This window comes from Aplidium turbinatum, chromosome 7 (assembly GCF_918807975.1).
Source record: "Aplidium turbinatum chromosome 7, kaAplTurb1.1, whole genome shotgun sequence".
NCBI lineage: Eukaryota > Metazoa > Chordata > Ascidiacea > Aplousobranchia > Polyclinidae > Aplidium > Aplidium turbinatum.
The window spans coordinates 17,192,955-17,209,890 of NC_137478.1; the positions used below are offsets into that span (position 1 = coordinate 17,192,955).

General features: G+C 39.9%; 1 protein-coding gene across 3 annotated transcripts in view; it reads right to left on the minus strand.

Moving 5' to 3' along the window:
- Window positions 1-16,936, minus strand: part of LOC145774347 (uncharacterized) — a 94,092-nt gene that overhangs the window by 55,295 nt on the left and 21,861 nt on the right. For all 3 annotated transcript variants that reach the window (XM_082585573.1, XM_082585575.1, XM_082585574.1), the window contains exon 2: window positions 738-883. In XM_082585573.1, the coding sequence (XP_082441699.1) occupies window positions 738-883 (146 nt within the window). The remainder of the gene's footprint in view (window positions 1-737; window positions 884-16,936) is intronic.

The following is a 16,936-nucleotide window of genomic DNA, read 5'->3' on the forward strand; positions in this document are numbered from 1 at the left end:
ACGTTAGCCATGTCAAAATAAATTTTCATGAAAAAAAATTGAGTGGTGATTGTACGAACATGAAATGCATGCTCTTCGGACGAAATAGCAATACGAAATTCATGAGGAGTCAGAACAGGGCAAGAAGGATTTTTTTTGTTTTCAATTAAATTTCATTTTTCTTTGCATAAGTAATGATGAGCTGAACAATATCATATTGTAACGGGTATAACATTAATGATGATACAGTACAGGAACAAAACCAACAAAGGGAAAAGGTGGAAAAATTTTTGTTTCGACTTGAAAAAGTTTGCTTTAAACAACCCAAATTTTTACCTACACAAAAAATTGAACATCTGGCAACAGTGCTTTCAAGGAACGACATCGACATGGGATGACATTGGGGGTGACGAAGTGTTCAGGGGATGACATCAGTGGCATCCAAATCTTTCCATGAAGTTAAATTCTCAATGGCACTCTTGCCAACATGACAGTGCCACAAGGAGATTTTAATTTAACAAAAAAAATATTTCCAAGTGGTGTCGTAAAGTAAAGTTGCTACTGTATGTATACTGTAATCCAATAATACCGCAATCAGGCCGCATAATCTGAAATCAGTTATGAAACATAGTTTGAAGATCAATGTACTTTGTGCAATTGCCTCAAAAATCCAGAACAAAAATAAAAATTGAGGGCAATAAAGTTATTGTAAAAGAAACAGTGATGCTGGTTTCAATCGTATAGCAATACAACATTACTTTAGCCGTTGAAGGATTAAACTCAGCTTGTCTTAGATCGAGATTAATCATTCTCACAGGCTCTCCACCAAGCAGTTCAAGGGCTTGAGAATTTTCGTTCAAAACTTTAAATGGCAGTTGGCAATAATCTCGGCTGCGATGAAGTCCTGAAAAACAAACAATTACTGCCATACAAGGGAGAAACAAGATAAGTCAACTCATGGGTTGATTAAGGTTAAGCTCACATATCCGAAATTGAATGATTCTTTGCATGATGCATAGTTAGTTTTCCCAAAAAAAAATGTAACATTCTAAACTAAAAAAAGGCTAGACCAGAGGTGTGCAAACCGTGGCTCGCAATGTTAAACTTTTTGGCCTGCAAAAACGTCCAAAGTTTAAATAATGTGTTCATTTTTGTCTCAAGTTTGCAATATTTAGCAAACATTATTTTTTGCTTGGCAACCCGACAGTGTGAAATTAAGCAAAAAAAAATACTTCCTTTGTAGATAAAGCTTTGGTAGAGAGTTTGCTTTGTTGAACCATAGAGAAATAAAACAAAGTAACTTCAGCGGGTTTAACATGATGTATTACATACACAAATATCATAATTAAAAATAAACTCTAACGTTTTCGACACGTACGTGTGTCCTCATCAGGAATTACATATCTGCGATATAACAAAAAATAAAAAAAGTCAAATTTACCTTACAATTTTCATTTTATGTATATTGCAGATATGAAATTCCTGATGAGGACACACGTACACCGTACGTGTCGAAAACGTTAGAGTTTATTTTAAATTATGATATTTGTGTATGACTGTATGTAATACATCACGTTAAACCTGCTGAAGTTACTTTGTTTTATTTCTCTATTGTTCCTTTATAGAGTTGAGCATGGAATAAAGCCGGAGTTTTCCTGGTTTCCAGGAAATAGAGTGGATTCGCAATTCCATTTTTCATAAAAGTTTGGGAGTTGAGTAGATCCAGAAGAGTTAGCTCAGCAATTTTACATTATAAGTAAATGAAACAAGTCTCGTGTCGTTTTGTTGTTAGCAAAATAAGTTGTTTCCACGATTTTCCACCCAGCAGTAATGCACGTAAATGACAAACGTGCACTACAAAAAACGTGTACGTGCTACCAAGATGACAAAAATTGTTGCACCCTTGAGTTATGTCATGTTATTTGCATTGGCTAATTTCACAACTCAAAATTTTATTTCCGAATGGTGGATTCGGAGTCTAAAACAATGAAGTTTTTTGCAGTCGGATTAGAGTCTGATTTCATGGAGTAGGAGTGGAGTTGGAACCTCAAAAATCACATTCCGCTTAACACTGATCCCTTGTAGTTCCATAATTTGATTGCAGTACTGGCATCCAACCCGCTGAGCTTCATCGTGAAGAAGCCACTCTGTCTCTCGGTCGACGGGCACTGGAGCCTAACCACCACAAGATCTCTGCTCTCCCAAATGAGCACCCCCGTTGACTAAAATCAAGACACCCATTCATGCCCGCCGCTCAACTTCTGATCAACGAAGTTGATGAAAAAGACATCTCTGCGGCTACTTGGGTGGACCTTAAGTGGAATTCTGAATGGAAGTCAAGTGCCACCAGACACCGGATGATGAAACCAAAGACTGGCTGCTCTCTAGTAGCCTTGCACTGTAGTCCAGGAACACCTTGGATCTGGGATGGTAAAAGGATAGACTCTCGGCCCCAGAGGCTCACACAAAGAAGAAGATTGAACTATCTGTGTTAACCAAATTCTAATTGCTTGCATGCAACTCAAAACTTAAACTAATTTTAAGTCGTCTGCATGCAGAAAACTCAGAAAAAAATTGACGCTATTTTGCGGTTGAATAGCCTATTTGCTGTGTGTGAACAAGGAGTGAACAATAAGTGCAGCTGCTGCCCCGACCTGAAGCAAAACACTCAAACTTTTGTGTACAAAAACAATATTTATGAAGTTTAAGACCAATCTATTATGTATGGGGTCCAGATTTGAATTAAAAATGAAGAAATTTGGGACGTAATCGTGTAGTTTTACAGTGCTACATAGTCCTTCATTTATCACGGAAAATTCTGTATTTAAGGTTTATCTAAGCCCCACAGTTGCAATGTTTGACACAGTATTATTATGTTCCATACTATTTTTTTAACAAGTAGAGTTTGCAAGCAGACAGCCAAACACTATTTTGAGAAGTAATGTGGCAACCTATTGCAAAATATGCTTGATGTAGTTGCTGGAGAATGCAAGTATTAAGCAGTAGAACAACATAGTATGTGTATTAACCAGTACAACACACAACTTTATTAAATGGGAGTGACTGAAATCTTTCTGTTCACTAGTTGTCAGCTTTACCTTGAGAATCGCTAACAGTGAAAACATGCCTCTGTGATGTCATAATTAGGGCAACCAAAAGTCAAAATTTTTCTGCCTTGTTTAAAGTTTATAAAACGTCCATAAACTAAATTTCAAGCTGACACGAAGAGAGGTTTCAAAGTTATTAAGTAAAAAAAAAGTCAAATTTCATGGTTAGGTCAAAATTTTCTTTCAATGTAGTTTTTTTTATCTCTATTGATATTTTATTAAAGCTACACAGATACTGATTTTTTATTGCAATTTCTGTTGCTATTCTGACGTAATGATCTATTTGTTGCAATTTCTGAAGTAATAATCTTGGTGCGCCCACTACTGAATTGAATATTAAGTAGGCTAGGCGTGGAAGGCAGGTAACGTGGTCTTTGTTCTTAAAGTTGGGTGAATGCTCAAACCAGTATAAGTTTACATATACTGTTTATTGAGTTTTAGCTTCCAGATGTTCTCAAATTTGTCTTTAGCTAGAAGTATAATACTGCAAAACCCTTTCAGTAATTTCGGGATATTTAAAGACACTCTATATTTATCTTTTGCAGTTTTTCGAGTTACTTTCATTACCTCTTCGTTAGCTGTGGTGATGTTGAGTCTTCCAGACTTTTATTTTATTTTATTACAAAAAGAAGATATCCTTAGGCTACCTAACGGTTTGATTTCTAATATGCTTTGTATTTCACATTTGAGTTGCAAACGCATAAAGTTATTTGTCAAAATTAGTAAATTATTAAGTCAAAATTTCAAGTTTTTAGGTCAAAAAACTGGTTGCCCTACTGCCCTAGTCATAATACCTTCAAAATGACTTACCACTATTCAGCTCAGTCAAATACCTGAAGTTTCAGCCTAGTATGTGCAGATCATTTCTAAGGCATTGTTCCCAAGTTCAGAATAAGGTTAAATGTAAGGAGTCGTTACAGAGTCAGACTTAAGTTATTGGTTGAATTAGAGTCAATATTGTTGGTCCTTTAATATTTTTTTTTGTTTCTTTCCACTTCTCCTGTAAGGACAAGGCTCATAGCCATTCTAATTGTGATAACTTAAGAATGGTGAATTACCTTAGACATTAATGCTATGTAGTAAAACATTCATAGAATCGTATTTATCAATTGCAGATCAGAATCAATACGTAGTTTTTATTCAGCTAGTAGGATATTAATCAAAAAAAATTGCTAGGCATGGATTACTGGATTAGGTTGCTAGGTTTGCATGTCTTTTTATGCACAACATGACCTTGGTATTTTCTACTTGCTACAGTTCCCACAAAAACAGATCAAGATATCAAAGGTAGCAAGTTACCAACCTACAAGCAAGTGATTTGCAGTTTCATGGCTTCTAGGGAAGAACTGACAAACTCAGATCAAAGTAATTCAAACAAGATTTATCAGGTAGGCAGCTAATTGTACAGTTGAGCAAGTATTTACGTTTTACCTACGAGCTAACATTCCGACAGTTGCAAAGCAAAAAATGTCAGAATAAATCATTTCTTTTTACAAGCAAGAATTTCAAATTCTGATGAAGATTAACAGAGACCAGAAAGACAACAGGCAAACCACTAAAAAATATTAAGGTATTTCAGAAATAGTGAAACCTTTCCTTTCTGGCCACGCAATGTAATGGAAAAAAATAGCAATGAAGAAAACAGGCTATTCATTATCAGTATGCAAGGCAACAGAGAAGCAAGTATGGCTGGAAAAGATTCAATGTTAGAAGCAAAAGTTAAAAAGATCAGTACCCTACCAGGCAACAACAGCAAGAAAACCTGTGGTGAAATGATATGTAATATTGTAATAATGTCTTTGTTGTGTTTTCAACTCATTCAACGAGAGTCATATAAAAGTTTTCTTCTTGTATTCAAAATCATAAGAATGAAACCATACTATCAAAAAGGCGTGCCATCAAAATATATAGTGAAACAAAGCGCTGATTAAAAGGTGGGGAAACCTAAATTAACTTTTTGCGAGTTTTTTGTCTCAGCGTGATGTCATTGTGTACAACATGCGTTTTAGAAAAAAAAATTTAAATTTTGTTGCCCTAGTCTCGCTAAGGACGCTTTTGTTTGAACCTCGTTTGTGAGGCCGCGCGCGCATCCAGCCGTGACGCTGTGACGTCACAAGGTATATAACTCCTTTCCTACGAGATGCTGGTTTGTCCTTCAGGATAGCTACTATGTTGTCTCCACCTGCATCTGCGGAATTCCGTTTTAAACACAAAACCGATGAGATGTCACAAAGCCACTTTTATTTTAAAATAGGAAAATTAAATCCGACGCAGCCTATTCATCGTCCTGGCTTGGAAACTTTGTTCGAATTGCGTGGACAACACATGATAGTAGAGGAACGCGGATGCATCGACCAAGATATCACCATACCCATCGAACAAATTGCCTATAAGCAATGTGTCTGTAACGTCTGCAAAAATAAAACCTTTTTACGCTCGTGTTTGCACTCAAAAATAGCAAGAGATTTTATCAGCAGTAACTTGCAATAATAAAGAACTTCGACTATTCAACAAAGGCTAAACGGTGATTACCACTGTGACATTGAATGAAATTAAATTATTTACATTAGCTGAATCATGTGTCGCTTTTTCAGTCTGACAAGCTATGTCAGAAGACAGCAAAGCCTAATAATGCAAGAGATAATACAGTGTAATAAAAAGGAGACACTTATTCATATGTAGTGTCATTTACATCTAGGCTAAGGTAAGAAATCAAGCATGAAAAGTTTAACAAAGTATAGGAATGTGATTAGGCTTACTCTAGCAAATCCTGATTTCAAAATAACCTTAACCAAAAGGTAATCATGGTATCGAAAATAGTTGAGCAGCAGGTACACCGGTTCCAACTTCCAATGTACTGGTTGCCCAAAGATCAAATACAGTAGAACTCGGTTAATCCGGATTCGATTTGACCGGCGATTCCATCCGGATTAGGCGAAGATCCGGATTAACCGATGACGGTTCTATCAAGCCTGACGTTACCTAGATAGAAGGGTATTGATAAAAATCACCGAAATTGAACGCATTAGTGTGGTCATCTGCCAATTCCGAGACGCGCGATTATCACATTAGCAACCCAGTGATAGAATTCTTTTGAAATGCAGTATGCATGTAAAATGAATGTATTTGTAGACTCTGCGTCCAACGCAAGAACACACTGGCAAAAGTTATATCTTCAGACTTGCGTGTCGGAATAATCTGTAGTCACTTAAAACTTTTGAAAACAGTTACCGAAGACGGATTTCTATGGAAAACTTACAAAAAATCACGGTCAAACAAAGTAATCACGGGCAAATCCGGAAAAAGTGATAAGAGAAAGCGCAACTTTTGTCCGGAATAGGCGAAGATCCGGATTAAATAATCCGGACAATTTGTCACAATCAAGGTGCAAATGCCTCGCGATGGCTTGCTTTGTATCTTCAACGAATGTGCTATTTTCATTATGGAATTCTGGTGCGTTGTGTTATTATCGGTTATGACCTGAAGTAACCTCTGATTGAGAAATTTGTAACGTATTTCTAGAATCATCTGTAAGCATGCAAATCTAGAAGGTTCTGTTGTTTTTCATGATTTCTGAGCGTCGTTTGTCATGACGTCATAAGGTTGTTTATCAGTAAATGTCCGATTGCGAAATCGTTATTATGTAAGAATCTTCTTGCGAACGTGACCTTCTAGAGACTTCTGTTGTTTACCTTTTAAATGCTACGTGACCGAACGATGGTTCTTTATGATGTAACCTTCTCGAAGTTACTGGACTGAACAGCCAACTATAAATAGTGGTGTAGTTTGTATTCTGATTATTCTGAGATTATTATTATGGTGATTATTATGATGATTATTATTGAGTTGGTTATGAGAGTTGTGCTATGAGTTGTAGATTGGTAGTTGATGCAGAAATTAGAGTTATTTGAGAAGCCGTTCGTTAAAGTTCTTCAAGAAGTCAGATTATCATTTCGCTAATAGAATTATTCGACATTTAATTGACTGCTTTTCGGTTTGACCCATTAAACTACGTCATTGAACCTTTCCAAGTCTTTTTCCTGGTAAGAGATAGAAAGAAATCGTGACACAATTCAAAGCTGTTTCTCAAGAAAAAGATTACAAATCATCTGTACTTCTACTTCCAGTTTTATCCGGATTAGGCGAAGATCCGGATTAACCAAATCCGGATTAACCGAGTTATACTGTATAATAGTGTAGTCATCTAAGCTCAAAAAAAGGGCCAACCCGGAAAAAATTCGTAACTTAACAAATTTGGTACCAAAAGAAGCGCAATGTTATGTAGATTAACATATCCAAAATCCTCTTTAATCGGCTTTGAGCAAAAAGTTTGACAGCAAATTTAGTAATGGTAGGTATTTCTATCTAGTTTTGTCAAAACTCACTTTTTCGATTTTCAAATAAAGTGAATACTGAGAAGTTTGGATATTTACCAGGAACATTACGTATATTTTCTAGCAATAATTGCAGCGTTCATGTGATGAATGCGAAAGGAAAAGCAGAAACAGATACGTTGTTTATTGCTTCACTGACGTTTTGCGCATCATGGCAATGCGCATCTTCAGAGCAAATGATGTACAAAAACAAAATTTCGGATTTATGTAGCCTACTGTAGTAGGGTGGCCCCTTTTGAGGCAATTTTTTTTGTTTCAACTTGCCTGGGTGATAAATTTTTGCCTTAGCCCAAAATATTAATAATTTCAAAATTTTTTTGAAATCTGACCTCGTTTAGACCCTGCCCCAACAGCATTTTTAAATTGAGCCCCTTAAATCACGTTTTTAATGATAAAATTAGTACTATTAGAGCTAGGTGTATGTTGTTGGTATTCATTTTTATTGCTTTTCGGAAAGGAAGATACTTGCATGCCTCAATTCAAGATTTGAACAACTTTTTATAATCATTTTATAGTATCAATGTAAATGCTTCTTAAATTGACCGATGAAGTGATATGATATCTTTCTGAGAGTTAGGCAAAAGACAAAGTGATAAAAGCAATAATAATTTATTAACCAAGAAGTAACAGCACATCGCATTTCATACGATAGAATCTATGTTTGCTTGGATTTTCTGGTGACACGATACTTTTCCCCATCCTTGGCTTTTTTCTTTTATGGTGCACAAAGCTTCACCAATTTGTCGTTTTTGCCTGGCTATCTGTCCAGATGCTGCAGTTGTCAGTTTAACTCCACGTTCTACAGATTGAGTGTGACCTGGATAATTTAGATGAAGAAGATATTCCTCAAATTGCTTAACGTTAATGCATGATTTGGTCACAAAAGGTTTGTTTTTTTTGTCGTATCAGGCTTCCACTCGGTGGTTGAACATTTAGATCAAGTGGACGGGAAGGCAAGGAAGACAATCTTTGTGTCCACTTTCAGGCATGCCTTTAAGTGTCCTGCCAGAGACACAGCCGCATGCTCTTGAGCGGTGTCGAACCGGCGCCCTTCGTTTGCCATTCCAGGGCTCGCACCACTCGGCTATGCAGCCGACAGGGGAGGTTCCTTCAAGGGAAAAATTCCTTTTTTGTTTGAGAGGTAGGATATTGTGGAGCACCCACTGCCAGATATGGTTATCATTTCTGTATAAGATGTTGCCTCAAAATTTAATTTGGGAAGGAGAAACTCTCGCACTGAAAAATTTTGTCATTGACCTTTATCATTGGTAGTGCGCCTAATTTTAGAGATTAGTTTGACTGCATCAGCACTGATGGTTTTGCTATCATCGTCCAGCATTGCCAAAAGCACATTTTCGGGATATTTTTGGAAGGTACATTTAATATCTTTTATCCATGGATATGTAAACCCTTAGAACTTGTTATCCCAAACTCAGCCAGCGAGAATGGCACAGTGGACCAATTTTGTTATTAACTGTTAACTCCAGAGATGATCATGAAAGCTCTGAATTTGTTTATAACAAAATTGGTCCACTGTGTCATTTTCGCTGGCTGAGTTTGGGATGACAAGTTCTAATAGTTTACATATCCATGGATACCAAATGCACCTTACAAAAAAATCAGCTTTCTCGGAAAATATATTGTTGGCGTTTATTGGAAAAGTTACATTCAAGCTAAATATAAAAGTACTATCATGGATAAGCCAAAGAATCTTTTTCAAGAAGTGCATTGCAAAAGAATCTATTTAATGGCAATGAAGTGCTCCTAGTCATTCAACAGAGTGTTCAACAAAATTGCTTTTTTGCTCATCCCGAAAATGTGCTTTTGGCAATGCTGGGCGATGATAACGAAACCATCAATGCAATTGATTGAGTTTCGCTTTTAGCAGCATGATCGTTGCTTACTTCACAAGGTAGATTTAAACGATCTGTCTTAGCCTGATGCTGCGAGTTTGCTGTGGCAATAGTAAGTTGCGCTAGCTTTCGGAACACAGTTCCCTAGTCATGTGCTATGATGAATGGTGTTGAAGTCAGTGAGTGGTTCTTGAGTGTGGTTCTTTCGTTTAGCTTGAGGCTGCTGGTTGTTGAGTTTCTGTGTTGTTAGGCGTTTTTTGTTGCAAAATTTGTTTTCAGTTGATTAGTAGATTAGGTGACGTAGTTCTTCCCTTTCGGCACGGTTGTTGATTTTAGGATTTTGTCTGCTGATGAATATGGCCTCTTTGCCGAACCTTGCCGGCTACAAAACTGCCCACTACGGAACGATGACATATGTACCACCAAGAACTGTGTCTACAAGATCGCATGCAAGAAATGCAGGGAAAGCTACATAGGCAGCACGATTCGACCACTCCACTCCCGCATCAAAGAACACCTCAGCTCAGACAAAAGCTCGGTCTTTAATCATCAACAACAATGCCACACCGACTTTGAATTTACTATAATTGCCCGAGAAAATGACGCGGTAAAATTACGTTTCAAAGAGGCCATATTCATCAGCAGACAAAATCAGCAGACAAAATCAACAACCGTGCCGAAAGGGAAGAACTACGTCATCTAATCTACTAATCAACTGAAAAAAATTTTGCAACAAAAAACGCCTAACAACACAGAAACTCAACAACCAGCAGCCTCAAGCTAAACGAAAGAACCACACTCAAGAACCACTCACTGACTTCAACACCATTCATCATAACACATGACTAGGGAACTGTGTTCCGAAAGCTAGCGCAACTTACTATTGCCACAGCAAACTCGCAGCATCAGGCTAAGACAGATCGTTTAAATCTACCTTGTGAAGAAAACCATCAATGCTAATACAGTCAAACTAATCTATAACATTTGGTGCACCACCAATGATGAAAGTCAATCGTAAAATTCTTCAGTGAGAGAGTTTCACTTTCCCAAATTAAATTTTGAGGCAACATCTTATACAAAAATGATAACCAAATATGGCAGTTGGTGCTCCACAATATCTTACCTCCTAAACAAAAAACTAATCCTTCCCTTAAATGAACCTCTCCTGGCCAAATCATGCATTAAAGTTAAGCAACTTGAGGAACATCTTCTTTATCTGATTTATCCAGGTCACACTCAATCTGTAGGACATGGAGTTAAACAGACAACAACAGCAACTGGGCGGATAGCCGGGCAAAAACGACAAATTGGTGAAGCTTTGTGCACCATAAAAGAAAAAAGCCAAGGATGGAGAAAAAGTATCGTGTCACCAGAAAATCCAAGCAAACATAGATTCTATTGTGTGAAATGCGATGTGCTGTTACTTCTTGGTTAATAAATTAGTAGTGCTTTCATTACTTTGGCTTTTGCCTAACTCTCAAAAAAAAATCATATCACTTCATCGGTTAACTTAAGAAGCATTTATACATTGATACTATAAAATTAATTTATAAAAAGTTGTTCAAATCTTGACTTGAGGCATGCAAGTATCTTCCTTTCCGAAAAGCAATAAAAATGAATACCAATAACATATACCTAGCTCTAATAGTACTAATTTTATCATTAAAAACGTGATTTAGGGGGCTCGATTTAAAAATACTGTTGGGGCAGGGTCTAAACGAGGTCAGATTTCAAAAATTATTTGGATTTATTAATATTTTGGGCTAAGGCAAAAATTTATCACCCAGGCAAGTTGAAATGAAAAAATTGCCTCAAAAGGGGCCACCCTACTACTGTAGTGACAAGAAAAAAATAAAATTAATAAACAACAATTTGTATGTGTAATGCAATGCAAAGTCTTCTTATATAATTGTAACAACCAGAAATCTCTTTTATACAGTATGTAAAACTGGGTTACTTTAGCATTGTCAGCTTGTCATATGTGATCTGGGTGATGGGTGACTGTGGAGAAAGAGGCCGCCCAAGAGACGAAGACAAGTTTCACTGGTTTTAAATGCTCTGTATATGGCTGGAAGTTGATTCAGACGCAGAAGTTCACACTTTGAAAGAGTTGTATGACAAAATGTCCAGCTTTGCAGGCGAAGAGAGTGTTTATTCTACAAAGAGATTAAAACAGAAACTTCAGGAGAGATATGGAAATAAATTGCATTTTGCTGAAGTTGATGGAAAACGAAATGTTGTATATTTTCAAGGCATGGCAGATTATTACCTTAATGAAATGTGGAAACATAAAGAAACGGATGCTGAAGGGATAGTAACAACTGCTGCTAAACTTATTATGGCCGAAATTCGAGAAATAAAGTAGGATACCTCAAACTATCCAAAATCTTTGAATATATCGGATGCATCAAGTGAATGGATTCCAAAACTGCTGAAGACATTTCTACAAGTGCTGGTCAGGGGAGCAAGTCTTTTAGGCACTGACAGTTAGGCGCTGGTCTAATAGGCGCGCACACTGTGGCGTCTGGATATTTAGGTGCGGAGCACTGTGGCGCCCGGTCATTTAGGTGCTATTCCTAGTAAAGTCTGTAGATTGTATCAGCTTGCCAGAAAATTATATCCTGACTTCCGTGAGTGAAGCTGCTTAAACCGGCAATGCTTTTCACACAAAATGTTATATTGAACAGAAAAATATATTGTTGTTTTATTGATTTATTACTGTTTTATTTGTTGTTAGTCCAGGTTTGCGTTGGTGAAAGCTTTATCAATAAATCATTCAAGCTTCCGAACATTATTGAGTTCATTTTTAGTTGACTCTTTCGCGACCACGGACGTATATTACACACGTGTTGGGATTTTTGCCATGATGACCAAGGACGTATCCCTACACTGTCCAAGGTTGAAAGGTAGCCTATTTCAAGTAAAAAAAAATGTAAATGATGGCAAATAAAATTTTTCTCATGTGCAGAATTGTTTTGGCATTCGATTAAACTACATATATTTTCATATTATTGTATCATGCTTGGGTAGTAAGGATTATAATGAAGTAGGCTACACTTTTCTGCCAATTTTTAATTTTTTTAGAAATTAGAAAAAATACCGTGTGGAAAGTTGCTAGTTGTACATTGAATGTTTTAAATTTTATTGCAAAGCTTTGCATCTCCGGATAGGTGAAGATGTATGCTTTCATTTGATGTCAAGATTGTGCGTCTATGTCGATCACGTGAGATGTTTTTACGGCGTAAATACAACAGATTTGTGTGAAAAATGTCTGGTAATATTTAGATTAAACGTCTTGACCTCGGTGGTTGCGAAAGAGTCAAATAATAACTACACTAAACATCAGTAAAAAAAATATCATACCGTGGCCTATATTGAAGCGGGTGGTTAAAATTTTATTACATGTAAACTAAAACATTACATGTAAACTAATAGGAAAATCTATCTAATAGTTTTTAATGTAGGCTACAGTTTTTCAGGCTATAGCTTAACCGCTTTGGACATCTCAAGTTTGTACACACTATAGCATTAATTAATCAAAGTTGTGCGCTTTTAAACATTTTGAAAGTCATTTAACAAACAAGCACTGGTTTACTATTGACCTAGTCAAGAAAAGCATTTATGTTGAAAAATAGGCTACCTGAATACACTATTACTCAGCGCTGCCACTCAGCATTACTCAGCAACTTCACTCACTGAAGCCATGACCAACAACGCACACGCATTAACAAAACAATTTTTTTCCCTGTTCAATATAATATTTTGTGTAAAAAGCATTGCCCTACGCCCCTACCTGCCAAGCTGATACAATCTACAGTCTTTACTAGGAATAGCACCTCAATGACCGGGCGCCACAGTGCTCCGCACCTAAATATCCAGACGCCACAGTGTGCGCGCCTATTAGACCAGCGCCTAACTGTCAGCGCCTAAAAGACGTGGACCCCTGGTCAGGTCAGATCAAAAGCAAAATAGTAGGCTATTGGTCAAATAATTGTTCAAGCAGCAAAACCTAAATCATCTGTAATGGCAATACCATTTGGTTTAGCTGTTGAGTTGGACCACACCTTTAGATCAAAGTGGCTGCTTGATGAGCTTTACCAACTAGGCTTCTGTAGCACCTACACTGAAGTCAATCGATTCAAGCAATCTGCTATGGCCTCAGAAGATGAAACCCAAGCAAGCGTTAGTTTACCACCAGGCACATTTCCACAATACGTCGCTGACAACGTCGATCATAACCTTTGTACACTAGACGGAAAGAATACTTTTCATGGAATGGGAGTCATCCAAGTTTCAACTAATGAAAGTGGTCTTATCCGCGAAGAAAAGCCAATCAAATGTCTTGGCTTACACCGAGTAGCTTCCGTAACTGCAAGCAAAGGCTTACCAATCGAGCAATATATCAAAGGAAACTATAACGTTTTATCAAAAAAGGTATTCTGTGCTATCAGAGAACTTAAGTTTCACTTATGTATAACTCTAGAAAAGAACATTGACCTTCTTTGGGAAATGTTGTTTACTTTTCTTTTTCTGATGTTACCAGACCAAACTGGTCGGGATTTATGCAGACGTATCGCAAAGGTACCTACCCAAGAAAGTGTGATGTTACCCTTCTACCTATTATCAATTTAAATCCAAATGATCACAACTGTATTTACTCAACATTATCATTTGTGATTGTGGAAACATAATGGGATGGACGACAAATGGCTCCTCGTGCCCCATCCTGTGAGTACCATCTGCTTTCAACCAGACGAGAAACGAAATTTGTCAACAAAGAGCCTCCACCCGGACGGCACAGCTGCAAGGGGCAATTGATAGCAAGTTCAGACGCCCCACCATTCTGCAGCTCAACATAGAAGGCTACACAACAAGCAAGACCAAAGTTGTGGAGCAGCTTGCCCATACCAACCGGGCACTCGTCATCCTCCTCCAGGAGACCCACTGCACTTCTGCAGATAGGCTAGCCATTCCCAACTACACGCTAGCCGGGTCTACCTTAAGCAGGAAGCACGGCATTGCCACGTTTGTGCATGAGAGCCTGAAGTGGACGTTTGTCGACCAATCTCCAACTGATGCCGAGATTGAGTGGGTGTGCATATGTATCTCAGACTACAACATCGTCAACATCTACAAGCCCCCACCCTCGCAAATGTTGCCATCATCCCTTCCAACGTTCCCCTCCCCCAGTCTCTACGCTGGCGACTTCAACTGCCAGCACATCGACTGGGGCTACAACAACACAAGCAGCGACGGAGAATTGCTGGCTGACTGGGCCTCTACAAACCATCTTGCCCTCCTATTCAATCCAAAGGAACCAGCCAGTTTTCACTCCGGCCGCTGGGGAACAGGGACAAACCCTGACTTGGCCTTCGCGAGTGTCGACAGCTCTCTTCCAGACAGACGTGTGCTTGAGAAGTTCCCGCGGTCCCAACACCGGCCGTCCCTCATTACCGCCCCAAAACTTGTGGCTCCCGTCCCGAGTTCACCGGTGAAGCGATGGAACTTCAAAAAAGCCGATTGGAATCAATACAGCCTCCTGACCAATGAGTCTGCTGCAAAGTTACCACCGACTGAAACATGCAACGCAGACGAGGCATACCAGGACTTCTGCAATGCCATAATAACTGCGGCAAAGGCCACAATACCACGTGGCCATCGAACCAGCTATAAACCATGCTGGGACTCTGAGTGTGAAACTCTCTACCGCTCATACCTAGCCGCCACAAGTGGTGCTGCTTCAAACACCGCCGCCACCAGACTACTTGAGCGGCTGGACACAAAGAAGCTTGAGCGATGGAACGAAGCTGTCCAAACCATCGACTTCTCACACTCAAGCCGCAAAGCATGGAGCATCATCAACAACCTCACTGGGCGCTCAGCAAACTCCCCTCGTCAGTGCCCCGTTTCTGCTAATGCCATCGCTTCCCAGCTAGTGCAGAACGGGGTGTACAAGACAAAGGACCGCAAGGCATCCCGCCTTGTTGCCAAGGAAGTGTCTGCCCTATGGCGAGTGGAAACACCACCAGAAGAAACAATCTCTGGAGACTTCACTCCAGAGGAATTCACCACCGCCCTCCGCCTAGTGAAACCACACAAGTCTCCAGGGCCCGATAAGATCTGCCCTGAGCTTGTGCTCCATGCTGGCCATGCCCTAAAGTCCTGGTTACGTAGATTCCTCTCTTCCTGCCTGCACCACCTCACAATCCCAAAAATCTGGAGAAGAGATTTAGTAGTTGCGATCCCTAAGCCTCACAAGCCACCAGAGGACCCAAGGAGTTATCGTCCGATATCCCTCCTCTGTGTTCCTTTCAAGATCCTCGAAAGACTGATCTATGCCCGCGTCAACCCAATCATCGACCCGCTCCTTCTAAAAGAGCAAGCTGGGTTTCGGCGCGGAAAATCCACTGTAGATCAGGTCACACTGTTGACCCAAGACATCGAGGACTGCTTTGAGGCAAAAAAGAAGGCCGGCGCTGTCTTTCTAGATCTCACAGCTGCCTACGATACCGTATGGCATCGCGACCTTACTTACAAGCTGCTTCGCCTGCTTCCTGACCGACATATGGTCCATATGATTATGGAACTTGTCAGGAATCGAAGCTTCACCCTCACCACCGGCAACCCACAGCGAAGCAGACTGAGACGCCTGAAAAACGGCGTCCCACAGGGATCGGTCCTGGCTCCACTTCTTTTCAACATCTACACCCACGACCTGCCAACCACGGTCTCCGCAAAATACGCTTATGCGGACGATCTGGCAATTCTCCACTCCACAAAGTCGTGGGAAAATCTAGAAGACACCTTGAGCCAGGACATGCAAACCATCTCAGCTTATCTCCAGAACTGGTGACTGAAACTCAGCGAAACCAAAACTGTGGCGGCAGCTTTCCACCTACACAATCGGGAAGCTGATCGTGAGCTACATGTACACAACAACGGAAAACCTCTGTCCTTCTGCCCCGAGCCAAGGTTCCTTGGGGTGACACTAGACAGATCGCTCACATACCGCCACCATTTGGTGTCACTGCGCAAGAAACTGACATCCCGCGCTGCATTACTGAAGCGCCTGGCAGGCTCTAGCTGGGGGGCGAGGGCTGACACTTTGCGAATAGCAGCCTTAGCCCTTGTCTACTCTTCAGCAGAGTACTGTGCATCTGTCTGGTGCCGCAGTGCTCACTGCCACAACATCGACACTGCCATAAACAGCGCCCTGCGCACAGTGACCGGATGCCTGCGTCCCACACCATTGGACAATCTCCCCATTCTCGCTGGCATCCAACCTGCTGAGCTTCGTCGCGAAGAAGCCACTCTGTCCCTCGGTCGACGGGCACTGGAGCCTAATCATCTTCTCCACCACAAGATCTCTGCCTTCCCAAACGGGCACCCCCGTCGACTGAAATCAAGACACCCATTCGTGCCAGCCGCTCGGCTTCTGATCAACGAAGCTGATGAACAAGACATCTCTGCGGCTACTTGGGCGAACCATAAATGGAATTCTGAATGGAGGTCAAGCACCACCAGACTCCATTCATTCATCCCCGACGCCGACACACGCCCATCGGCCTGACACTACAGAGACAGGCGTGGGTGCGCCTCAACC